Source organism: Haliotis asinina, chromosome 7, assembly GCF_037392515.1.
Source record: "Haliotis asinina isolate JCU_RB_2024 chromosome 7, JCU_Hal_asi_v2, whole genome shotgun sequence".
NCBI classification, from domain to species: Eukaryota; Metazoa; Mollusca; class Gastropoda; order Lepetellida; family Haliotidae; genus Haliotis; species Haliotis asinina.
This window is the reverse complement of record NC_090286.1, coordinates 66,277,785-66,303,862: the sequence shown is the minus strand read 5'-3', so window position 1 is coordinate 66,303,862 and position 26,078 is coordinate 66,277,785. Positions and strand designations below refer to the sequence as shown.

Below are 26,078 nucleotides of genomic sequence, written 5' to 3'. Positions count from 1 at the left end.
TAGGCGTCTCAATACCGGCCTTCTCGAAACGTGATTTTGTAAACACTATCCGGCGGAAAGCGCGCGTTCGTGTAAGTGTATTTTCGAAAACATCCCACCGATTCTGGGTACATCGGTGACGTTTCAGAATTATTACTGGTTACATGAAAACTTGATATCAGTGATCATTAATATGCTATTTTTGAAATTCATCACTCCCAGTAATTATCCGATTTTCACATTTCAAAAGATACTGCAAATAACGCTGTGAATCTCGATTTTGTACAGTTTGAAAAATGGCGGCATTTACGATGAAGCCTATTTTGAAAGACGATTTTAAGCACTTTAGCTTGGTCTGAGATAATAGTGGATGGTATCAAGAAACTGGGAATTTTCCGTAGAATTCAAAACTGTGAAGTATTTATATATGCGTGGTATATTTAGAATGTTATTAGACTTCCAAGTGAGGTATGTAGAGGAGGGACATATATGTCCCTGTGGCATCCAGGGGGTTAAGAACTTTGTAACAAAGCCGTATATGTTCAAAATGGAAAGATGTAGTTACATGTAGATACATGTGTAGTTACGGGTGGGGAATAACATACATGCTCATTTTATAATTCTGTTATTTTCTGCAATATTTAAAGGTCACATGCAATCAAAGAATCAAACATAATTAAAACATATTTAATAACTTTGTTATGACCATGTTCTTCTGTTGTATTTTGGCTTTGTAATGTGGGACATGGGAAGCTGTTTGTTGCTGTAGTATGGTATTCTAACCTGTTGTCAGCAGCTCGGAAACATGTTTGCCCCCATAGGAAACTCTGCATTTCATAGCCGGCCAGGTGAAATGCAGTACCTCAGCATGAGTGTCTGTGATTACAGTGTTGTACTTGTAACATAAGTGGCTTTGCATCACAGCATCCATACTTTTACCATGGACAAAAAGTACACATGAAGTATTTGTCATTTCCTCACTGTCAGTATATCATCAAAATGGGTGTAAAGTCTTTGAACTGAGTCAACATAGCTGTTTGTGTTGAACAGTGGTAGCCGCCAGTCATTTTATTAGTCATCGATTGCAGTCCTACTCACCAAAAGCTGGATTTGTTCTGCAAGTGTATAGTTACAAATTATTAATTCACATTTCCGTGTGTTCCTGTGCTGTAATGTATCCTTTGTTTTGATTTGACATGCTGTATACATATATACATGTAGTTTGAAAAAAAAAAAAAAAAAAAAAAAAAATACTATGCATGGTGACTGGATCCAGAACTATATCTTCTAGATTACCAGATAACAGCTCCATTTTCACAGTTGAAGCAAGTGCCATATTAATGGCTCTAATATATGTTGAAAGACACTGTACACGTAAACAGTATATAAACCATTCAGACTCTCTTTCTTCCCTTCAGGCGATTAAAAATATTTCTTGCAAATATCCTATTTTGATTGAAATTATTGAATTACTTGCTACTGGCCAGTACGACATCTTTTGTTGGTTACCCAGGTTTGTCCACACTCAACTTGAGTTGTGACCTGAGCTGTATGCACAGGACCACATGCAACCACCCTATCTGGACAATACTCATCTGATGGCCGATTGAAGAGAATAACAAGTTATGTTCTGAATATTTTATTCTTGAAATTATATAGACATTTGACATTAGCATTGTACATTACCTCAAAGTACAACAATTATGTACAAAAGTATCACTGTGTTAAAGGAAATAATGGTCATAACAAACTCAATGGGACTGCTAATTGTAGTTCATTTTAACCACAGTTCATTATATCCGTTTTAGTGAAAATGTACACCAAGTGATGGGAACAAACGAAAACAGTACAGTATGTTTGAGTTCATGAAAAGAGTACAAACTACAGATGGAAATCACCACTGTCGGCCCAGCTTTGATAATGCACACATTCCTAGTATATTTAGGCATGATAAATTCTTTGGAGACTTGAAAATCATCACCACCCTCTTATCTCTTTTCCTCCTACTCTTTCCAACCTGCCAATACTGAGCAACATTCCTCAAGTCTCCGGTCACTCGGGCTGGTAAGAAGAGCTTGGTGGTGGATGGTGCCGATACGCTATACTGTAGCAGGACAAGTACTCGCATTACATGCTGTGTCGGTACAGGTGATGATCTCCTAGGGGGGCGTTAAGCAAAGAGGTGATGTCATGAACTCCGAGGAACTATGGATGGTGTGTGTCTGGAATCTCAGCCCCAAGCTTTTAGGATGGAAAACAATGTGAAACTTCACTGTAGGTAGTCTGTTGTTTAGCTGACAGTGGAATGAACATTGGAAGATATGTTTTTCAACTATAAAGCACTGGCTTTATATAGTTTTAACTGACCTATTATTCCACACTGTTAGTGCAGTGTTATTACACATGATCTTGCTCCCACTATACATAACAAAACAATGTTACAAATATTTACCTCCTGTGAGCTTTGTTAATATCACTCATCCAGGTGCAGTCAGTTGAGCCTGTAATGGTTCTTATGTTTCATTTAATGGGTTTTCATTTATGGAGCTTCTCCAATATGGGCTTCAAAAGTCTGTTTTTTTTCATATGTACAAAACCCTACTCATTACCAGTGTACAGCTTGCTCACCTCCATGTCAATCAAGATAGTGAACAGATGGCTGAGATAGGGACTCTCAGCACTCGGCCACAACAAACAACACTCTTGCAACAAACAAGTAATGCACACGACGCATGTGCATCTTGCCATAATTACAAGATATCTGACAGCCACATGTAGATTAGATTTGATGAAGAATGGTTGTCGTCTGCAGTGTAAGAAACAGTGTACAAGGATGAGATAAGTTGATGAAAGTGACACATGAATAGGAAATGTCCTGCACATGTAGTACAACATCATATTGCACAGAGAGTGGATCATTGTTCATGTAAATATCATCTTATCAGGGCTCGATGCAGCGTGGAGGATGTGCCCTTTGATGCAGATTTCTGGGTGGTCTTCTTCTTCTCATCAACTGCAAAACACTTCCACAGCCGTAGTGTTTCATCAGCGCCAGCAGACACTACGGTAGTGCCATCTGGTGACATGGCCATGTGTAGCACCCTTGCAGTGTGACCTGTCAGCTCTGCTATCTTTGACATGGCAGGGTATTTCCAAATGATCAGCTGATTCTGAGCAAACCCATGACTTGAGATGAGCTCCCTGTGTTCTGTCGACCATAGCAGAGCACACACCTGAAGGTGTATAAAACACATGAAAATCACTGCCAATGTGTTATGTCAGTTCTTTGGAAAAACATTTTACGAAAGTGAGCACTTAGCCATACTCCAGCTATAATGGTAATGGTCTGTAAATAATCAAGTCTGGACCAGACAGTCCAGTGATCAACAGCGTGAGCATTGATCTATGCAGTTAGTTTGGACAAGAATTTTTGGCATATAACCTGAAACTTTTCAAGCCTGATGTTCTCAAACAACTCATGCAAAACTAATCCTGACCTTCTTTACTCTACACAAGACAACAGTGTGAACAAAATAGCATTTCTGCTATGAGATTTATACTCACCTGTGACTTGGTATCAACAGCATTCAAACAGGCTCCAGTGTTACAGTTCCAGAAGCGAATGTGTCGGTCAGCCGTTCCACCACCACTAGCCAGCAGGCTCGACTGCCATGGACACCAGGCCACAGCCTGCAACAACACAGTAAGTCTTACAAAACATATATATTTGTAGCATTGATATTTCACATATTTCTTTATTGTCTACCTTCAAAACCAAACAGTAAGTAATGTACACTAATGTAAACTCATAACTGTTTTGTTTAATGTTGCACTATGCAATATTCAAGCTACTGACATATCATAGGCAGATCCAGAGAGGGGCTGGAGGGGTGCACACCTCCCCTTTTGTCCAGAAATGTTATATGACCATTGAAACTGAAAATGAAGTGTGCACCCCCCCCACCACCCTTCTTAAAGAAGCTGTATCCGTCCCTGCATATGGTGGCAATCTGTAAATAACCAGGTCTGAACCAGTCATTCCAGTGATCAATGACATAAGCATCTATTTATACAAATTGGATACAGTGTCAAACCTGCTACTTCTTTCCTAGATTATACCATAAATATTGGCTACAGTTGTTGGCAGACCTAGACTGCTGCTGGAAAGTAGATTGTACAGTGAATATCAGCAACTGTTAACTGAATTGCAGAGGTACCTTGACTGCTGCTTGGTGCTGGGAGAAGGAGTATAAGGGCTGAGTGCTTTCTGTAGTCTGGCTACCCATTGCTGCTGACCAGATGTTCAGGATGTTGTCATTGCCACCGCTGGCGAGGTATTTGCCATCTGGAGACCACTTGAGACCACACACTTCCTGTGCATGCCCAGTGAGAGTGCCCACATGATGCTGAGCCATTCTAACATCGTGGTGGTGGATGCTGCCACTCCTCGAACCACTGAAAGAGAGGGCAATGCATGAGGAGCTGTGTACAAACTGCTAAACAGGAATGGATGAGTAGAAGACAGTTTAAAATCAAGTCAAGAAGAAAAAAAGTGACAGAATGTGCCGAATGTTTCAGCAAGAGAGTGAGTATAGTTTTACGCCACAGTCAGCAATATTCCAGTTATTTGGCGACGGTCTGTAAATAATCGAGTCTGGACCAGACAATCCAGTGATCAACAACATGAGCATCAATCTGCGCAATTGGGAACCAATGACATGTCAACCAAGTCAGCGAGCCTGACCACCCAATCCCGTTAGTCGCCTCTTAAGACAAGCACAGTCGCCTCTTAAGACAAGCAGTCGCCTTTTATGGCAAGCATGGGTTGATGAAAGCCTATTCTACCCCGGGACCTTCACTGGTCTCCAGCAAGAGACACAGAATGGGTCAAGTGTGTTGATGAAGTAACTGGGTGGCCAAGGTGGATCAGTTAAGCAATTGAGGGGTTGGGTGGAGTGAGTGAGTGGATGAATGATGTGGGTGGGTGGATGGAGTACAGGTACGGGTGGGTGGAGTGAGCAAGTGGATGGATGATGTGGGTGGGTGGATGGAGTACAGGTAGGCATGGTGGAGTGAGTAGGGTGGATAAAGTGAGTGCGTTAGTGGGGTGGATAAAGTGAGAGCCTTAATGGGGTGGCATGTTGGTGCATGGAGTCCAAGACTGACAGAGTTTGCACCTGCTGAGGATGTAGGAGTTCCAGGAGAGGCTACCAACACGTGCAGCATGGCTCCGCATGCTGCGCAGCTTCTTCTGCTGCATCACATCCCACAACTGAAACACACATTACAATATGAAATTGAGTATTTCAGGGATCATAAGTTTAACCCTATCAAAATTGATGCTGGATTCACCATTCTAGCATGTTACTAGAAGCGAGTACCTGCCTCACTAAGAGCTATGGACAGCTGATTCTACCAGTTGACACATTCAGACAGCATCATAACTTAGCTAGACTCTGGCTTCAGAAAATTGGGACTAATGGGACAATCCTCTAAGGGTATCTCTTCCACAAACTGATGCTACTATTGTTTTTAATACATAAATGCTAAGTCTGTGCTTAAGTATGAGAATTCAGTTGCTGGAAGTCAGATGTTAGTGGACTGAGTCCTGTACTGCAGACAGTACTCCTGACATGTCTGCAAGGGGTTCTGGAGTGACAGCTGTTGGCTGACCCACCTGGACTTCACCACTGCTGGTGCCAACAGCTAAGTAGTTGCCCTCCTTGATCCATGACACAGCACCAATGTACTCATCCTGCCCATCCATCTGACACAGCTGGCTGATGTCACCGCTACTGGCATTCCACAGGTAGACTGAGCTGCCCAGACACACCGCTAAGTAATTGTTCACTGACCAGTCCAGCAGGTTCAGGTCTGACAACATTCAAGTCAGTCAGTGATAGATTCAAATTTTAGTTAAATAGGTAAAAGTTGAAATGATAGATCACATGCAAAAGCTACTCTGCCATCAGGAAAGATACTTAGCATTAAACACTGAATGTGTTGACATGGACAGTTTCTTCACCTAACATTTGAGAATCTTGAGTGTTTCTTGATTACTTCCCAGCTTCACTGTTTTACAGTCCCTAACATTCACAGCTTCAGAGAGTGCAGATAATCAGTCCTTGAGGCCACCTGTAACCCCAATGATAATTACCACCAAGTTGCAGTACTCACAATAATCATCTAGGATGTCTGGGGCATCGAGGATTCTCTCAGGTACTTGTGGAATGTGTCGTATCGTCTTCTTGGCACTAGCAGTCGTCTTGGTAGTACTGTACAACACCCTCAGATTGTTGTTGTAGCCTGGGAACAGTCACTCAATGTCAAACACAGCAATCATTTCCCTTCTCTTCTATGCACTCATAAAGCAACACATTCTAAATCAATTCCAGCTGGTTAGACAATCTCCTTGGCTTTTAGGTGCTGGTAGTATCACACTGAAGGCAACCTTGACATGTGGATTTCAGTCTTGCTATACTTTGCATAAGATGTTTGGTACAATACAAAATTGAAGTAGCGAGGCAGCATAAAACACAAAAGGAACTATTTCAAATATGTGAGGCATTTTTCATTAACTGCTTTCTCAATATTATTCCATTCATATAGGACTCTAGGAGCAGTCAGTAAATAATTGAGTCTGCCAAAAAGAATCCAACTGTAAGTCGAATCTACTCAGTTGCCGCAGCCAACTGCCTCGCTTGATGACACCAGCATTCCCACCAGGGATCCAAAATAACATTGGAATCCACTGATGAGATATGCCTGAATGAAGTAAGTTTGATGTTGCTTTAGAAGTCAGGAGATTCAGTAACAAGATCACAAAAAATGATAATTAAAACAATGACAGTAGTCTCCCACTGCCTAACCCTGATACATCAATCAGGTTGGATATACAACAAGACTGATGACTGCATAGAACATGTTCAGAGGCAACCAATCACAGTACCTTCAGGTGCTTGAGGAGCTTTGCTTTTGTAGGCAATGATCTTGCTGTTGAGGAGCTCACCATTGAGGTTGTCACTCATCACACGCTGGTACTCTTGCTGAGTTGGACTGAGAAGCTCATTGTCCTCTGGCTTCTCACCCTCGCTGACTATCTTATAGTGGCCCAATTCAAACTGAGTGGTAGCACGGTTGGGGATGAACCGATCCCCTCCTGTAGGTGTCTTGGGGGCTTTACCACCAGGAGTTCGGTGTTTGCCTGTCATGTGACAAATGAATAGATATATACATTTTTCTAATACTAAGGTCAGAACCATAACGATACACAAGATTATAGTCCATTTAACTCAAAATCAGACCAATGAATTGCAATCTAACTAAAAAACTAATAAATCTAACATACTCAATGAAATGCAGATCACAATCAAATTATGCCAACTCTATAAGGTTTTTGCAGAATTAATGCCCTAAAAACTAAAAAGTTCTTTAACAAACTATCATTAAAATACTGGTACAGTTCACTGTTTGTTAGCATGTTACGAGAGAGGACTGCAAAGAATGGGACAAGCAGGTGTGCGAAAAAGGATGGAGACGGCACAGCACAGGTTAATGAATCAATAACTTCCTCTGTACTCCTCTCTAACAGTGAACTAAATGTTTTAAGTATAGCTTGTTAAGGAGGTTACATACCAAATATCAAAATGTCATGAAATTGCTAAATTTGGCATCATTTTGTAGAAATGTATTGATATGAACTAAATCAGGAAAATCAATTTTCTGGTCAGTATGTAGTATTTGACACACTAAGTTTTAAAAACAACAGAATTTTAAGAAATTATTGAATCTTCAATAGCAATATGATGTTTATAAAGGTTTGGGGGTTTTTAAATCAAATTTCTATAGTAAATTCACACTAGATTTATATTCAAATATATAAAAAAAATTACCAGAGCGTATCAACATTATCTCCAACTAAAACAGCATACCCAAAGTAAATATGATCAGGGGAGATAACTCTTGCACAGGTTTACCTCTGGACAAATGCATGTGGCCAAATATCATGAAACATGGGTTCATTTTTTTGAAAAAAAAACCCCACTAGACCAGGGCAAATGATTTTAAAGGTTACATGCAACGTAAAACACAACTTTCCAGATTCTGATACCTTTCGTTATCCATTTACAGAAATAAATCATCAAAAATGTCAATACACCCTATGAAGCTGAAAAAAAAACGTGATGAAAAAAAGCCCGCAAGTTCAAACAATTCACTAATTTTCCCCTAGCATTGGGGCAAATACTGGTTTCAACAGCTATGAGCTATGCTGTACTGGGGGCATGGTGGGCGAGCTGGCTAAGGCACCAGGCTAGTGATCCAGCGACGTTGAGGTTTCGGGATCGAGCCCACCTGTGACCGGGTGTAAAAACCTTGGAGTCAACTTTGTGTGCAGACTCTTTCAGTGTTGTCACAACCCCTAGTGTACAGTACGCAACCCTGTGCACTTAAAAGAACCCACGAATCCGTTGGCATATGACCAGATGGTGGCCACATGAACACGTGCATACACCTAGTTGCGGGTACAGCAACGTGCAGTAAACTTGGACAAAGTGCTGTGACTATGTGTCCCAGTCCACCCAGCTGTCAAATGGGTACCTCGTTAGGATGAGAGAGCCACAATAAACTCGGTGCGCCTAGTGGCAGCAAAAGTTGTATACTCCCCAGGGAGTTGAGATTGAAATACGATGTGCTGTTGAGATTGACATCCGGTGATCGAGGGAAAAATACCTAATGTAGCGCTTTGAGCATGCTTTATGTGTGGAATTCAGCGCATTATAAATACACATATTATTATTATTATTATTTATTATTACTGCTCTCACAGAGCATGCATGGGGAGTAAGTTCACGGAGCTTGAAACTGTATGCCTGCCCAGAGTATGAGGTTGTGAGCAGTAGTCTAGTCTTGGTTGAGTACATAAACAAGTAAATAATCTACTCGTTACACACACAAAAAACGTGTTGATTGTGATAGACTGTCAGCGAGAAAACAGAATGTCTGGTTTATTGACACCTATATGTCTGCCTGCCTGTCTACTAATGACAATATGCAATACACAACTTCCATTACTGAACATTTGCAATTTGAAATTAACACCTATTGGGCTTACAAGCCATAAACAAAAAGCTGGCTAAGCGCATCATCAAATGAACCAGTGGCCTATGAGAAAACCCTGTTACACTTGACTGCACATCCAGCGGCACTGACTGGGTTCAGTATCGCAGCTGCTTCGCTTCGAGGGAGGTAAACCCAAGTACAAAATATTGCACTTTCGATTTGCGATTATATGCTCATAATTCTGCTTATCGTGAACAAGTTATAACTGTGTTACTAATGTTTGATGTTTTGGTTGCATGTGACCTTTAAGAAAGTAACCCGTCCTGACTAATTTTCCACTTGTCCAGATTTTAGGACACAAATATGATGATGTAATTATGAAAGTATAAATCAACATGGTATTTGATGTTAACGTTTACTGGATTATCTCTCGAGAAGTGATAAATAGCAAAGAAAGATAATTCTACTTTATTACCATTGTTAAATTTAATATCTACATTTTGAGCAGATATGAAATAAACTCCAACTTTATTTGCAGTTTGAAACCGTGAGTGGAAATTATCTAGTACTAGTAGTAGTTCAAGGACAAGTAAGATCCCATTATTTGATTGCCCTAGATGCAAACTAACTTGTCCCGGGCATCAGGCAATGGGATTTTTTAACCTCTGTAAAGTATGATTTGAAGCCACATATGGGGAAATAACTGCATAAAATAAATACATGCTGCTACTGTCACATCCCCCAACATATGGTATGCGAACACACCACTGTATCCAACCCCTTCAAACATTTGTTTTTCATTTTGAAGACATAAATTCTGCAAAAAAAATTCAGTTTTGATTATGATCAGCATTTCACTGAGTATTTTATGTTTATTAGTTTACGAGTTAGACTGCAATTCATCAGTCCGCTTTAAAGCCAAATGGACTGCAGTCATGAAAACAATGGTGTAGCTTTGAAGCTTGTTTTCTAACACTCTATTCAGCAAGTTTCCGGCTTACTAATGATGGTGGCCAATAAATCCCACACCAGTTGGATTCTAACCTAAGTCAACACCGTCTGATCCCCACACAGCATAGTACACTCAAACAACAGACACAGTCTGCTCTAACCTAGACTACATGCAGGTTCCATATGGCTTACACTAACTGCATCTAGCACATCATGGTTCTCCTGACATCAGGGTTATCACAAGGAGTCTAGGTCTCCCATAGTAAAACTGAGAAACCCATTATGATGTACCAGTATGTCCACATCTCATCAAACCCAAGCTGTGTTATTTTCTATCCAATATAATAGGATAATCTGCAAAAGGTATATATACGATGAATGAAAATATATGGTGATTGTTGAATCCAAGTAGCACGCTGAACACACACAATACTGGGCACTGACAGCTGCTTCCCTACCTGAAGATTTGGGGGTTTTCTTTGACTCTGTTGAAGGTGTTTTGGCTCCGGCACCAATGGATTTGTTGGCAGTCTTCATGGGGGTCTTGGCAGATGTGCTGACATTGAGCGAGTTGTTGACTGAAACATTGCAGTCAGCATCCGTCTTCTTTGTCCATCGTGATGTGAGTGGCCCTCTTGTCACGCCAGTGACAGGAGCTTCCAACCTCACCAAACTGCTCACCTCATTCTCCAGGTTGAAGTGAGACACTAAATACACAAAATGACCCATTGAACATTTCATCTAACAAATATTCAATTCTTTAGAAACTTAAAATTTGTAATTTCTTTCATCTTTAGTTCGTATAGGAACTCTAAAGGTTTTAACAGTAACATGAGCATAACCCACCTGCTGCTAAGTCCCACTGATTTACCTGTATTATTCTGTTTGCCTATAATAATGGGAAGCAAGCAAAATGGAACCTGTTTGATGTCTACATCAAACCAACTTATGCATCATTACACTTCATTCAAAAACATTTCAGAGAACAGTGTTCAGAAAACCTGTAGAATGCAGTACAACAACTTCTCAGGCTGAACATCTCATGCTTCATGCTAAATATTATTTACTTGGGTTTTCTTGTTTGAAATATGATTTATGATAATTAAAAGATGGATACAGGATTAGAACAGTGTAATGTCTCATTGTATAGCGTACTCATTCAATAAAACATGCATTGTGATAGTTTATATATTTTCCCACCAGCAATGTATTGCATCTTCTAACATTGAGCATAACCTTGAGCATATTGAAATGTGTAAAAGCATATCACCCTTTCCCCACATTATTTAATGCAAATATATTAAACGAGCTATGTTCTACAATGTTGCTCTATATCAAGGGCTGGGAATAAAAGTGACGAGAATATGTAGAATTCAGTCAGGCAATATAGGTATGGTATAGATGCTTTAGGTGCTCAAAATCAGTGTTATTTCCATCACAGAGGTGTGTCACACAGACACTGTGATCTGTAAATGCCTGGATGGTGGCTTAGTTTAACAGAAAGTTGTCTTTTGTAAGTTACTGGTTTTATAGGTTTTTATGTGATTTGGGAGAAAATTATGAATGTTCTTAAAGCGATCGAAAAGTGTCTGTCATACAGACCCTGAAACCATTCCACCATGCAAGGCTAGATCATATGGAAGTCTAGATTTAAAAAAATGAAGTCTCGGATTCAGAGCTCCTTTTCATTATGCATTTTTTAAATTATGAACTGTTCTTTCTTCTGTCAAATAAGTTCATTTAATAGACTAGTAATTAGTCTATAATACTCCAACATTTTTATTTCATGAATTTGGCAGTTTGACATGATCAACGCGGAGTCAATACTGAATATTCTCCAGTCATCTGATCACTTCTGTCAGATTATAGCTTGTATACTGAATATTCTCCAGTCATCTGGTCACTTCTGTCAGATTATAGATTGTATACTGAATATTCTCCAGTCATCTGGTCACTTCTGTCAGATTATAGCTTGTCCTCTGACCCTCTGGGTACTTTGACTATAGTGTATCTTTTTGCTTGAATTTTTCTAACAGTCTTGTTGACAACACCCCATATCACTAAGGGCGAGAATATGACTAGTCAAAATTTGTGTCAATATACACAATCTGACGTTAATCGAAATATCTCACAAAATATGCTACTACACTTCACAAAAAAGATCCGATCACGGATGAAAAAGATCTCATTGGATATCAGACTAACTTATACTCACTTTTCTTAAACGCTGACAACTAAAACGAATATATTGTCTTTTCAGTCTCCCGTTCTCCTGCGTGTCTTAACATGAACGAATCTTCGTTCTGTGTTTTAAGTTTACCGCTTTGTTATTGGCCAATCATTCGGCTGTACGAACGCTGATTGGTTTGCTGAACATTGACGCTCAAAACAATTTGTGTGAGATCTCAACGGTACTTTCCGAGATTTCCGGTTCCACGTTGTTGACATTTGGTTGGGTTACACGTGTGCTGTTCAAAGGGGACCCACTTGTTTCCAGGGTTGTTTGGACAATGAAAGTGTTCAGAAACAGTGTATTCCATTCCGATATGACATTCATAGTATCGTTAGCTATCAGTTTTACAGCAACATTTCCTTTTGCAACTTTATGCTTCGACAATGAACAGGGCAGTGTTGCAGACGACAAGAAATTTGATCCGGCGAAAAATTTCTACATGTATGACGTGTATGATCTGAAAGGAAAGCTGGTCCCTTTGAAAAGGTATATGGGAAAGGTTGGTTTCCTTTACGGCATAAGCATGTTAGATAGCTGGATCTGCATTTGGACTTCTACAGTGAGCGGAGGTCTTTGTATTACAGATCTGTGGCATGTGTTGGAAACAAACCATTTCTTATTCATAATATCTAACATCATCGGTGGGAGACTCGCTTAACATTTATCCTTGAATTATCCCTCAATATAATGTCTGCCAAATTGCTTAAGACACGCGATTACGCCCATTGTAACCATTTATATGAACATAACAAATATTGAGTGCTTTAATTTAAGTTTAAATGAGTCTAAACTGTTGATGGGTAATATATTTATATTGGTGTGTCTTATTCTCGCGGTACTTACGGATTTTGGCTGAAAATGTAATACAAACAGTTCTTTTCGTACGTATTCATTTTGTTTTAAATGAAGAGATTCCCCCTGTAACATCTGCCTCTATCAACTGCTTGATCCATCAGGTGTATTATCACACTTGAGCTCGATGAAAAACATGGTCGTCTGCCGCTAGTTCAGCTGGCTAAACGTCGTGTTCCCACCAAGGCCTACACCTGCCTTGGCAGCAACACGACGTTTAGCTAGCTGAACTATCCGCCGCTGACATTTCGAGGTGTCTCCCATTCTCGCAGCATAACGAGAAAGTAACGTTATTAGGTGTAAGGAAGGGGAGTCTTATTGGGAAGGGCAGGGAAAAGTTACAATTTTTCCAAGTTTGTTAAAACTCCCGAATATTCGTTACATTGCAAAATTTTGATAATTCACAGACTTGCACCACTTCCTAGTTACTAGTCAATGATGAAAACAACTGCTAAGTATCACTCATCAGCGATCTCAGCAGAAAATGTGTTTCTTGTAATGCAAAGTTATAACTAAACTGCTGTAAACATAATAATATTGTATAAATATGCTGCTTTATCACATGTTGTGCACTGTGTATTGCAGGTATCCCTAGTGGTGAATGTGGCCAGCGAGTGTGGCTACACAGATCAGCACTATAAGGGCCTGGTTCGACTCCATAATGAACTGGTTCACACCGACAGATTCACCATACTTGCCTTTCCCTGTAACCAGTTTGGTTCTCAAGAGCCTGGGGTTAGTACTGTCATTAGCTTAGGATTGCATGTTGACAATAATCTGGAGCAGTGATGCAGTAAGGCACTAAGGATCTCCTGCCTTGTTAATTTTCATATGTGCATTACTGAGGTAGCTGTTCGTTAACTTGATCAATTGATTTCTATATGGCCAAAGTCAGGCCCCCTAACTAACTGAAGGAATTACGGCAGATTTGAAGGAATTGCATCTCAAATGTAAACAAACGCAGTCCTCTCACGAAACAATTGCAGCGATATCGGTACTTTTGTGGTAATAACAGAAACACAAGGCCCCTATCAGAAACAATGTCGGTAATGCTTGAAACAAGATCGGCCATCTTTGGAGATTTTTTAGCTCAGTTCCGTGTTGTCAGAGCTATGAATTATTTTTTCAGGAAAAGATTATCACTGCAAAACAGCTTTATAAGTCATGCCACCTGAGGTTGTTTACATCTAAACATCGGTAGCATCCAGGGGCATGACTTATGATGCTGTTTTGCAGTGACGATCTTTTCCTAAAAATATAATTTATGGCTCCGACAACACCTCATACCTAAACGCATTCAACACGGATGGTCAAAGGTGGATAATTATGAAAATGAAAACTGTAGAAACTAAAAACAAAACTCACCGAGACGGGTGCTCCTTCCAGTGACACCATGTTTTGATGTGCGAGTTTCAGAACGCAACCGACAAATCACGGAACTGAGCCGAGAAATCTCCAAAGATTTGTTTCAAGTATTACCGACATTGTTTCCGATAAGTGCGTTATGTTTCTGTTATTACCACTACACTACTGATATCACTGCAATTGTTTCACAAGTGGGCTGCGTTTGTTTACATTTGAGATGCAATTCCTTCAAATTTGCCGTAATTCCTTCCATTACTTAGGGGGGCCTGAAAGTTAAAAACTTTAAGTTTGTCAATACAGCCACTACATATCAGGATATGGTGAAATTCCTGAAATCAATTTCTGCCCTTACTCCTTCACAAATCCCAGACAGTACCAATTAACATGAATTACTCATAGTGATAGTGCTTTGAATGAAGCCTTTTGATAAAATGCATGTTGATATATGAATTTACAAATATTTCAGAATATTGTTTTGGATATGGAGACAGTCTGGGGAGAAAATTTTACATTGAGACACAGACTCTGTTTTAGAGAGATAAACATAAGCAAAATACATATACTGAGCCCTAATCATATTGAATTGAAACTTGCTAAACTTGTTTGTTAGTTGATATTGCCACAGATGGCGTCTATGCTTGTCGCAAGAGGCGACTAACGGTGGTGGTCAGGCTCGCTGACTTTGTTGACACATGTCATAGGTTCCCAATTGCGCAGATCGATGGGTCCTGTTGGTGATCTCTGGATTGTCTGGTACAGACTTGATTATTTACAGACCGCTGCCATATAGCTGGAATATTGCGGATTGTGGCGTGAAACTAAACTCACTCACTCAAGTGTTAGTTGATATCATGTCTGGACCAAATAAAACCAACAATAAGTATTTTCCTTGTGTTTTGTAGGTGAAGTTTTGTTCTTACTCTTTCAGAGCAGTACTGACATTGACCAGTTTGTGAAGCGCAAGTACAAGGTGAACTTCCCCATGTTTGCCAAGGTCAATGTCACTGGTGACAGTGCACCCAGGGCATGGAAACTGCTTACTGGTAAAATTAATCTTGTCTTTTGTTTGATGTTATTTTCAAAAAGTATGCCCACACACTGATCAATTGCTAATGAACGCAGGTACCTTTCCTGATTTGTTACATCTAGCATTGCAACGATTACATAATCTTTAGTCAGGTTTTCCAGCCATTTTGTTTTTGCAGATGTTTGTATAGACTTTGTTTTGAAATACAGGATTGTCAAAGTAGTTCTCACTTCATTTTCAAGTCAGCTTCAGACAGTGTTTAATGGGTTTCCATTGGTTTCTAGTGTAGGATGCGAATTTAGCAAGCATCTAAATCTCATAATTTTAGCGTGTGAAAATTATGATAAGGAACTTCATTCTGAAAACTGATTGTGTTGATTGATGCTTTGTTGATAATTTAGCTGAAGCGGGTAAATCCCCCACATGGAACTTCTGGAAGTACTTAGTCAACGGCAAGGGACATGTGGTTGATGCCTGGGGGCCCTGGGTAGACGTAGATGACATCAAAGGAGCTGTACTGGATGCAGTGGAAGAGTTAACGCCCTTTGATCTGCCATACCAGGCACACCATGATGACCATGAGCATGACCATGAGGAGTTATGAGATCAGTTGTGAAACCAGGGCATCATTGTCTTCATGTGTCATCTCATTCCATTGAAATGTACAATATGTTTATTACTCTAACATGGTAACCCCACAATCTGCTCATCAAAAGCAGCAACATTTCTGTGCATTAAATGATGAAAGACAGGAAATTGTAATCGTTCATAGGAGGTTGCATTTTTTTATTGTACAGTAGTGGCCCATGAATTGTAACTGTTGGGCACCAGATAATTGTTTGAAAATGTTAGTCTGGTATTGCATATATTTCCCTGTCACTGATAATCTCAAAATTTCAGATAGTACCTTCTAGGGAAGCATTTTGCTTCCATTAATTTTAGTTATCTGTTATATGGGGTTTTGTAAAACTATAAACATGTCCTATTGAGACCCTTGTAAACAATATTTACAAATTTCATAGTGACCTCTACAGTGTTTCTCATTCCCGAATTACAAATTTAAACATAGTGTAGTGAGAACTGATAACTGAGTGTCCAATGAGATATTGTTTCGTTTGGTTACCATGCTTTGGAACATATGACTTTAATCTTTTTCATGAAGAAGTATTATCATTGTACCAGCGAATTAGTCAACAGAATGTGTTGTGTGTATCAACCAAAGGAACAGAACTCAAGGATGAACGAAATGGATTTTATGTGAGCACATCCTGTTGTTACAGTTATTTGTTACTTCTGTAGTCTCACCTTATCACCTGTTAATGCAAAAGATACAAGACTTTCCTATTCTACAGAAGAGTTCCTTGTAGGTTGAGATAATTTCAGGGAATCCATAACTGTCTCTTATGATCACTGCCGATCCATGAAGAGATACCAATTTGAAATAGTTGCTCCCTGTACATGTACCTTAGGCTTTGTAGACAGTGGGATCAGTAGTACTGTCATCACTGTCAATGCTTGGTGCTATCTTCGTGATTGTCTTTTCCGTCCATTTACTGATCATAATCAAAATATCATGTAATATCATTTCTTCTTTTTAATAATGTTTGCCAATTATACGCCTGCTATTTGTCTGATTTAAATAACACACAACACATAACGTGTGTTGTGATGGTGCTATTTATTACTGCATGTTTACTATAATGGCACTTCATTATGTTCAGTCTTTTTCTGGGCACAGTATGTGGTGTATTCATGATGTTGGTATCTTGTTTTATTACATATCTTTTAATCATATGATAGCAGTACAGCAGTAGAACACAGCAAGCAGAGGCAAGTTCAATATTGCTTTATGATTTCTGAATTGCACTGCTGTCAAATCTTGAACCTGTCCTTGAATATTACGTTTCGAAATCATTAATTCAGTGCAACCTCTAAAGCGTGTCCCAGGAGAGAAATGTTTGAAACATTGTTTATGAATGGAAGTTTATGTATGTCAGATATAATGCTGTTTGGTGTCTTTCATGACCATGTCATGTCTAGAGGTATGACACGCCCCTTCTGCAGGGTGATACGCAGTTCAAGGTAAACAGAAGTTTCAACAGTAACACTAACAGTCGGACTGATAGTATGTGCCGTAAAGAGGGTATGTGATCAGTACAAAATATCATACTCAAAGATGCCCTGGTAGGAGAGTACCAGCTTGTTCATCAAAGTCTCTACCACGAATGCATCTTGTTATTCAATACATAGGTTCACTAGTATATGCAGGCATTGTAAGTGGTGATATCACAGACCAACTGTTTACTGATTTGAAGTACTTAGCCCACAACACAGATTTATCAAATGTGCCAAATAATATGGTGATATTCGAAGACACATTGACGGTCTACTTTATGTGAATAAATTTTGTTTACATTAGTCTCTTTTTGTAAAGCATGTCTCTCTGGCTGTGGACTGTGGGGTGAAGGAGGGCCCCAAATCCTGATACTAGTCTCACATGGCTGAGTTTCAGTCCAAAACAAATTTTGCAGCTGTAGATGTACCATAGACCACTTAACATCCAGGGACAGTGGTGCTGTCAAACACATTATTTCAAGCACAAACATGATATCATTAGAGACAAATGGTTTTATTCGTGAACTCCTACAAAACCTTGAGTCTGTGTCCATTGCATTCCCACTAGGTGATCAAAGCTACCACTCTTTTCCAAGTTTTGTGATGGCTTCTCATTCTCAGCAGATGGCAGTGGCTACAGTCTCTTCAGTTTACTACAGGACAACACAGATGTGGAAACCCGACCCAAATTCTTCACTTGTACAAAATAACTAATGATTCAGCAGTGATTATGACCCAAACGTGTTTGTTGCCTGAACAAGCAATATATAAGGGTAAGGTTCTACATCTATTGCACAGCCTTTAAATAAAACCATTCACAAATACTTCAACACACATTAGTAATCAGATCATGTCAAAACAGAGGCACAGCACAAAGCATAAATAATTTTTTAGAAGTACTTTCCCTTCAATTCAACTTGTCAAATGAAAGTTAAATGTGTTTTGTAATGTGCCCCACCTTGGGATGAAAGATGGGAATGCAAACATGGTGAAGGTAATGAATGATGTCTGCCCTATGTTGTCCCTAAATGTCCAGGGATACCCCAGTTGTAGCTTCCTTCATTGGGAGACCGCCAGGTTTTATCCCAAATGTTTTCATTAACACTGGCCTCTTTCTGGACAGGTAGGAGTACCATAGTGGCAGAAGGAGAAAGATACAGGACAACTGTTGCTAAAAGACGTTTATATTTATGTTCCTTTTCAGGGATAGTGTCGTTTGGAATTACCAATTAATAGTTAAATGTTGGGCAGGAAAGTAGAAGATAGTGACAGATTAGTGTCATTCAGTGCCTGTTCCAATGGGTCATTGTCAAGGAGAACCCAGAGCTGGTGGCCATTGCTGAGGTCATTGTCATGTGACTCGGGAGCTGAACCAGCTCCTCTCTGATCACACTCAAGTGGATGGAGGGGAGACGCCCGAGTTGACACCTTGTCACTGTCAGGATTCTGCACCGGATGGTCAGGAACAGGAGATGGGAGAAGTACTGGACTGCCCTTGTCATTGTCAAAAGCCTGTAAGTCCAGATGGTCAGTCTCAGGACTGTTGCCGAGTCTGACACCGTCAGGAAACAGAGCCTGATTCCTGGCCCTGTCACTGGTACAATGGACCTGATCCACTAGTGATCTGTCGTTCTCACTGTCAAGGTGACCCCAAGCCTGAAGGTCATTGTCAAGATGATGGACTTTGTCCTGAGCTGTGTTGTCACTGTCAGCCACCTCCTAGTCCAGTTGGTCACTGTCAAGGGGAGGGTGACTCATCTGACGCCTCAAGCTGTCACTGTCAGGAGGACCCTGCATCTGGTCACTGTCAGGAAGCTCCAGTTCTTGGTCACTGACAGTTGTAACCTCCTTCTTGACACTGTCAGCACTCAGAGCCACTGGGGCAGCTTCAACGACGAGCAAGTGCTGATGATCATGATCAAGTGTCGTGTCTAAAACGACACTCACAGTCACCGTCAGAGGCTGGTCAGTGACATCTGGATTCTGAGACTGCCGGTCACTGACAACGTTTCAATGACAGATCACTCTGCTGACGTCACTGTCACCTGTTCTCAAGGCGTCAGGGTTTGGATTTTGGAGACTGATGTCTGCAGGACTGACAGAGGCATCTCTGCCTTAGAGCCGGAGGTGGACGATGTCAGGAACATCTCCAGCCTACGGGACGACTGTTACCAAGGTCAGCCAGTTGCTGGTAACACGATCATCTGCTGCTCGACTCGTGTGAGGAGCACAGACAATCATGGGTAGGTGTACGGGTTGTGGAAGGGGTATTGGGTCAGGCTCAGTGCTGCCTGTGGCTATGTGCAAAGTTATTTCTATTCAGGTTCAGCCTGTTCTGGCGTCGCAGTCTTCTCAGAATCCTGCACAAAAGGTCTTGACATCTAGAGGATCTCGAGGGTACGTGGGCTACGGCAGGGTCGTCTCCTTGCATCTGATGATGGGGGTTGGTTTGATGACGAGTAGAGGCATGGCCGTGGTGGCGATGTCTTCGACCGTGATGGTGTTGACGATTGAGCTGACAGTAACATGGGCTGTCAAAGTAGGTAGCCCAGAGTGCACTCTGAGTGTAGTGATACCGCAGGATGGTCAATGGCAATTGAAGATGGTAGGTCTGTTGTCCGCATCTGCAACAAGAAAACAGATTTTACAGTTATTTCTGTGTCACTTTTTAAGGTACAACAGACAAGTGGTTTTCCAGGTGATCCACAAAGTAGGGGTACAGTTAGTTCTAGATTCACACGTAAAAGTCTAGCAAGGGATTAATTCGCTAGAAAGTGTTTGGCTATCTTTTTCAACTTTGAACCCCAAATTCTAATGTTTTCTCATCGGATTTTAAAGAACAGAAACGTCGCTTTAACAAAGTTAACAGACATTCGAGTCGATCCACTCTTCAGCGAATGGTGTGACAGCTGTCATTTCACAATGAATTTCACAAGTGTTGGGTCAAGTTTCTATACATTCCCAATGGCAATGCGGGAAGGTAGTTTATTTGGTTGCCGACCTGTCAAATATGAAGAAATCATCCTTCTGGCCTGCGTAGACTCGCTCCCAAAGTCGGAGGTGCGGGGTGTCCTGGTAGACAGGGAAGGTGACCCGACTGGCAAGTTCGTTATACATGTCGAGGGAAGCGTTGCTGTAGTCGTTGATGATGATCATGTTGATGTCGGGCATGCCATGATCAGCAAACATGCCCCGGAGAATTTCCAGACTGAAGGTGAATGAGTGCGCGAATGAATATTTAGTTATCAGCTGTTATACAGGTCACATACTGCACACCCTGTAAATACATTCTAACAGATCTTGACAAAAGGATTCAATGAGCGATAACCTTTAAGGCCACTCCGTTAAAACATACTCGAGCCAACAACAGGTTCGTTTCCAACAGTACTTTCTACAAAATTACTCCGACGGGCGAGGATTCGTCTGTTAAGAAAAGTAACAAAGACTTTGCTTCAGAAACGGAGACGTCCATGATATTTATCAGAACACATCATTCACTGAATACTGGAGGTGGAATCAGAGGATGTGATGACTATACAATATACATTATATCACTGGTGTTATTGTAACCATTCACAGTGCTTCTTTAACACAGCGATACTTACCCTGAGGCCTGGGTTCTACAGAAGGATCAGCTGGCCTTTAGCAGCGCCACCAACGTCACATTGCCGCGCAACTGCTCCATCGGCCGCACACCATCTACCGACCACGACGGGGGTCGGGAGCAGTGGGCGGCTAGGGCAGAAGGGGCGAGGACGAAGAGGGCCGCTAAAGCCAGCAGAGCCCGGGGGCTCCGCATAGTGGCGTGGACAACCTAGAAACAAACAACCATGTTACACGTCACAAGTCACTTACATGCTCGTAGAAAAACAAATATGTTAGATCAAGGTAGTTAGCAACATAACCTTATCAACAAAGACCGACACAATGGGACATGATACCACTGAAGTTCATGTTTGAATACTGAGTACTCACTCCAAGGTTCCGCTATGAAGAGGTCATGAGGAGATCAACTGAAAATTGGATCTGAACCAATTCAACAAGCCACGAGGTGACCATTAGTTGTTGGCATCTGTTTCAGTGGTTCTGAATATATCAAAATCTGACTCTGTTTTAAAATGTATTTGAGATGATAATCGGCTATGGTCCAAAAGGCTAGACAAAGACGAAGACGGCCATAAATTGGTTTCACAATTTGAGTTTTGAGGCGGCCAAGTTGAGAAAGTTATTACAACGTTAACTATACATGGTGACCTTGAATTACCATTCACATAGCCACCTAGATGCCGCCATACTGAAACTGTAATTCTGATGCCTTGAACAAACTTGGACTGTCACAGAGTAATAGGACTCGAGATTTGCCCCCCAAATCCCTTGACAGTTTCACAACGATGGTCGACATGAACTTTCAGGAAAAGGAAAGTAATTTAAAGTTACTGCGTAATTTCACGATTATCAGCAGTGACAACACGGAACTGAGATATAAAGTGATAAAGCGACGGCCACTGTCCCATTAGGGACGTATCACACTGGATAGACTCAGGATACTTGGACCAAAACACCAAAACACAATTTTCTATACAATACAGAGTCTTTGAATGGCATTTAGAAGTGATACACATAAAGCCAAAAGCGTTATAGATGTCAACTTCTTTTTGGGCGTTTCGAAGTATAGTCTTACACCTTCACCACGTGATGATCTGCCTTAAAATTTAAGCATAAATGTACAAAGAGTATGACACCTAAATGCTATTTGATTACATAATTGCTTGATGTGAGCTCAATGCGATGAGACAGAGGTCCATGAGGTAACTCCCACCTGATAATATTTACACCTGTTATTTATGATTGTTTTGTTGATCAGGTCTACCTGTGACAGGGTTGTTGACGATCACGTGCACATAGCATGACCAGGTCAATGATTGGTCAAGGTCATTCTTTAAGCACTCACAGGATTTTACGACGTCCAAGGCTGTATTTGCGGCCTATCAGTTTCAAGTTTGGATTTCCTTTATTATTATCTTTCAGCTAGGAACGTCGTACAACCGGTAGGCTGTTGATGATACCTTGCGCAGCATTGTCATGTACAATGATAAACTTTAAAGAGTTTCGCCTAACCAACATGATATAGCATACAGATGTCGAGTGCATGAGTAACTAAACCGAGTTGAATAAAAGCATAAGTTTTCGCTGGAACCGAGAATGTTGCATGTTACAATTACCCAACGTTCAGGTTATGAAATGTTGCGAGAGCCATTGTCCGGATCTCCCCTGTAGGATTCCTGATCCCAGTCGGTTGCCTGAGCGCAGGACCCGCTTTAAAACAATGGGTAACGAATTGTTCCTCGTGTGACCGGCGAGCATCTTTATCCGACACATTATATAGCAAGTTGTTCAGTAGGAACCAGATGACAGATCTTACCTGTGTGTAGCGCTCGATGTGCCCTTGTTTTGTTGAGACCAACTCACACCAAATGAGGAGATGATGACTGTCCCCGGCTGATATGTGCAGGCTGACTCGTGAACTTTAACCCTTAACCCCTTATCACGGGATCTACTTGGCATCTGAGTCCAGCAAAGAACAATATGTATGGTATACCTCATGTATGGAACAGTCAAATGCATTGTAGACCACCTATATAGAACAGCGAATATGTTTTAACCTCGTGTATGAAACTGTCAAATGCATTGTAGACCACCTATATAGAACAGCGAATATGTTTTAACCTCATGTATGAAACTGTCAAATGCATTGTAGACCACCTATATAGAACAGCGAATATGTTTTAACCTCGTGTATGGAACAGTCAAATATTTGTTACGCCACAGTCAAATGTATGTTCCACCACATGTATAGAACAGTCGAATATGTGCTATACCACATGTATAGAACAGTCAAATATATGTTCCACCACATGTATAGAACAGTCGAATATGTGTTTTACCACATGTACAGAACAGTCAAATATGTGTTATACCACATGTATATAACAGTCGAATATATGTTTTACCACATGTATAGAACAGTCGAATATATATGTTATACTACATGTATAGAACAGTCGAATATATAAATACCACATACACAGAACAGTGTGAATGTATCTGTATCAGCAGTTAAACAGTCAGTGTAACAATATCTGTGGGGAGGGCCTCTCTCAGCCTGTGTACAGGGCAAAGGTGTTGTTGACGTGAAACTAGACCGAACATGTCCGCTAAATACTGATACCATGTCACGGGGGTCGGACAATGTGCTGAGGCCACCAATTAAGAGTCTAGAAAAGGCGACATATTACCCCTACCACTGTTCCATATTTGCCTTGAGGATGCTGAATTATCTTTGAGAAGTTTAGAAATGTATTGATAAATGGCACATGATAAGAACTCATAATTCGCACATGTGTTTATGATTACCATACATAATCGCACTCTACGATATGGTAGATGAGACTTGTGTCGCAAGTAGCAGGCCATGTGAACAGATGTTGAAATATGAGGTCTTCTCGGCGAGGTAAAACTATCGAGTGAAGACGATGAATAAGATATCGAGAAGAAAATCTTCTATTCAACGTTAACCTGATATTTTTAAGTGATAACTTGCTTGATACACAGTTTGGATAATGATATATAATATTCTTGCACGTGTCAAAATGTTTTCTGCCCATGAGCGAAATTTTAAAAAGTTAAATGAAAATGAGTAGATTTTTGTGTCGTGATGCTTATAAAAATACTTTTATTCACTTTCACTGTCCAAAACAAGGAAAAACATGTATCTGGGGTAAATGTAAATATGCTCACCCATGAGTCAAAATGTTTTTCACCCATTGGCGAGATATTTTTAAATCGCCCTAAATTAATTGAATTAAATCAAAACCGGTGCCAAGATACTCATAATGTACTTTCATTCATATACTACCTCCAAAACATGGGAAAAGATGCATTTGGAGTAGAAGGAGATAGTCTCGCCCATGGACCAAGTGTTTTTCTCTCCCATAGGCGAGATTTGTTTTCAATTGCTCTAACTAAACTGAATTAAGTCAAAATGAGTTGAATTTTTTTCATGATGCTGTATTTGGAGTAAAAGTAAATGTTATCGTCCATGGGCCAAAATGTTTTTCACCCATGGGCGAGATATTTTAACATCGCTCTCAGTTAGCGGAATCAAGTCAAAATGAGTTGAAATTTGTGTCATGATACTTTTGAACATACATTCATTCATTTACAACCTCCAAAACATTAATTCTGGGCGAAACTAAACATTCTCGCCTATAGGCCTGCCCATGGGTCATTGTTCGCCCATGGGCATGTTTAAATTTCGAAAAAGAAAAATCATTTTTTCATCCTTGGCACATAGTCATAACAACTGCATGTTTATTAAAGTATGAGGCTGTTGTCAGTAGTCTAATCTTGGTTGTGTACATAAACAAGTAAATAGTCTACTCGATCGTTACATAAAAAAATGTTGATTGTGATAATATCTGTTTTATTGACACCTATATGTCAGCTTGCCTGTCTGCTAATGACAATATATAATGCACAACTTCAATCACTGATCTCATGCAAATAACACCTATCGGGCTTATAAGCCATAAACAAAGAACCGGCTAAGCGTATCGATAAATGAACCAGTGTCAATGAAAAGGCTTCAGCCCTGACCGGGCTGCATCAGTTCGAGGGAGGTAAACCTAAGTACAAAATAATGCACTTTTGATTTGCGATTATACGCTTATAATTCTTTTTTTCCTTATTCAGCAATGCATTTTATATATCACGAATAAATGATAGCTGTGTTTTAATTAGTTTTGATGTTGAAGTTGGATGTGACCCTTAACTATCCATACCAAGTTCCTGTAATGTGTGTGGACCTCTCACAGACAAATGGCTCAAAATACAAGGCCATGTTCAGTTTAATGTCTGTCTCGCTACATCTCTGTCATCCTATGGCTCGACGGGACCATTTGTCAACTACATTCAGGTACCAATGAAATCAGATCTGGCTTTGGGGGAAGAGATAGTGTTGTCACAATGTACTTTGTATGACACACTTCAAATGTCTCCTTGGAGCCCGAATTCAGTAATAAATGGTGTCCAATGACGATTCCGTCCCTTACGTCAGGACATACCAACTCAAGGTACCAGTTCAACAAATAGGAGGATATCAGACAGACAAGATATGTTTGAGCAGCCGTAGAAACATGAAGCACGCGAGACGATAGAACACTATCAGAGACGTTATACTAAACATTCATGTCTAAGTATAAAAATGTGAAAATGTGAAAAATGAATGTACAAAATGAACACTAGCATCTAAGTGGGTCACGGGTATCCACTGTGAGCATGTACAGTCACACCTGGTAATGTGTCGTCACGTCCGGAGACTGGAGTACCTGCAGCGCCCCATATCGCTGTACACTTAAGCAGATAAGTAATAGGCCAGGAGCATTAGACACAAACAGTAGGTAACATTGGAAAAAAATAGTAGAAAGCTGAGTTTTT

At 40.4% G+C, this 26,078-nt stretch overlaps 3 protein-coding genes across 3 annotated transcripts; 1 reads left to right on the top strand and 2 right to left on the bottom strand.

Annotated features, from left to right (window-relative positions):
• Positions 1–1,605: 1,605 nt before the first annotated feature.
• On the bottom strand, positions 1,606–12,389 carry LOC137291680 (cell division cycle protein 20 homolog). The gene is made up of 9 exons (XM_067823109.1): positions 12,206–12,389; positions 10,449–10,697; positions 6,929–7,183; positions 6,157–6,285; positions 5,657–5,853; positions 5,157–5,251; positions 4,197–4,434; positions 3,544–3,669; positions 1,606–3,212 (listed from the first exon to the last, which is right to left on the bottom strand). Coding segments are annotated over exons 1-9 (1,590 nt in total). The 5' UTR covers positions 12,207–12,389; the 3' UTR covers positions 1,606–2,912.
• A 33-nt stretch (positions 12,390–12,422) lies between these two features.
• LOC137291681 (glutathione peroxidase 7-like) lies at positions 12,423–17,888 on the top strand. Its single transcript, XM_067823110.1, has 4 exons — positions 12,423–12,722; positions 13,661–13,810; positions 15,369–15,483; positions 15,869–17,888. The coding sequence occupies exons 1-4, from the start codon at positions 12,501–12,503 to the stop codon at positions 16,069–16,071; spliced, it is 690 nt and encodes a 229-aa protein (XP_067679211.1). The 5' UTR covers positions 12,423–12,500; the 3' UTR covers positions 16,072–17,888.
• A 192-nt stretch (positions 17,889–18,080) lies between these two features.
• LOC137291695 (selenoprotein Pb-like) lies at positions 18,081–23,147 on the bottom strand. Its single transcript, XM_067823134.1, has 4 exons — positions 23,005–23,147; positions 21,188–21,396; positions 20,584–20,790; positions 18,081–20,206 (listed from the first exon to the last, which is right to left on the bottom strand). The coding sequence occupies exons 3-4, from the start codon at positions 20,769–20,771 to the stop codon at positions 19,864–19,866; spliced, it is 531 nt and encodes a 176-aa protein (XP_067679235.1). The 5' UTR covers positions 20,772–20,790; positions 21,188–21,396; positions 23,005–23,147; the 3' UTR covers positions 18,081–19,863.
• Between the last annotated feature and the right edge of the window lie 2,931 nt (positions 23,148–26,078).

Excerpts from the sequence above, each read along its gene's own strand:
- LOC137291680 (XM_067823109.1), bottom strand. Across the intron at positions 5,252-5,656 it reads CCAGCAGTGGTGAAGTCCAG|TTGTGGGATGTGATGCAGCA; the intron begins GTGGGTCAGCCA and ends TGTGTGTTTCAG. Across the intron at positions 3,213-3,543 it reads CTGTTGATACCAAGTCACAG|GTGTGTGCTCTGCTATGGTC; the intron begins GTGAGTATAAAT and ends ATACACCTTCAG.
- LOC137291681 (XM_067823110.1), top strand. The coding sequence starts at position 12,501 with ATGAAAGTGTTCAGAAACAGTGTATTCCATTCCGATATGACATTCATA. Across the intron at positions 12,723-13,660 it reads TGAAAAGGTATATGGGAAAG|GTATCCCTAGTGGTGAATGT; the intron begins GTTGGTTTCCTT and ends TGTGTATTGCAG. Across the intron at positions 13,811-15,368 it reads TTGGTTCTCAAGAGCCTGGG|AGCAGTACTGACATTGACCA; the intron begins GTTAGTACTGTC and ends TTACTCTTTCAG.
- LOC137291695 (XM_067823134.1), bottom strand. The coding sequence starts at position 20,771 with ATGTTTGCTGATCATGGCATGCCCGACATCAACATGATCATCATCAAC. Across the intron at positions 20,207-20,583 it reads GATTTCTTCATATTTGACAG|ATGCGGACAACAGACCTACC; the intron begins GTCGGCAACCAA and ends TTCTTGTTGCAG.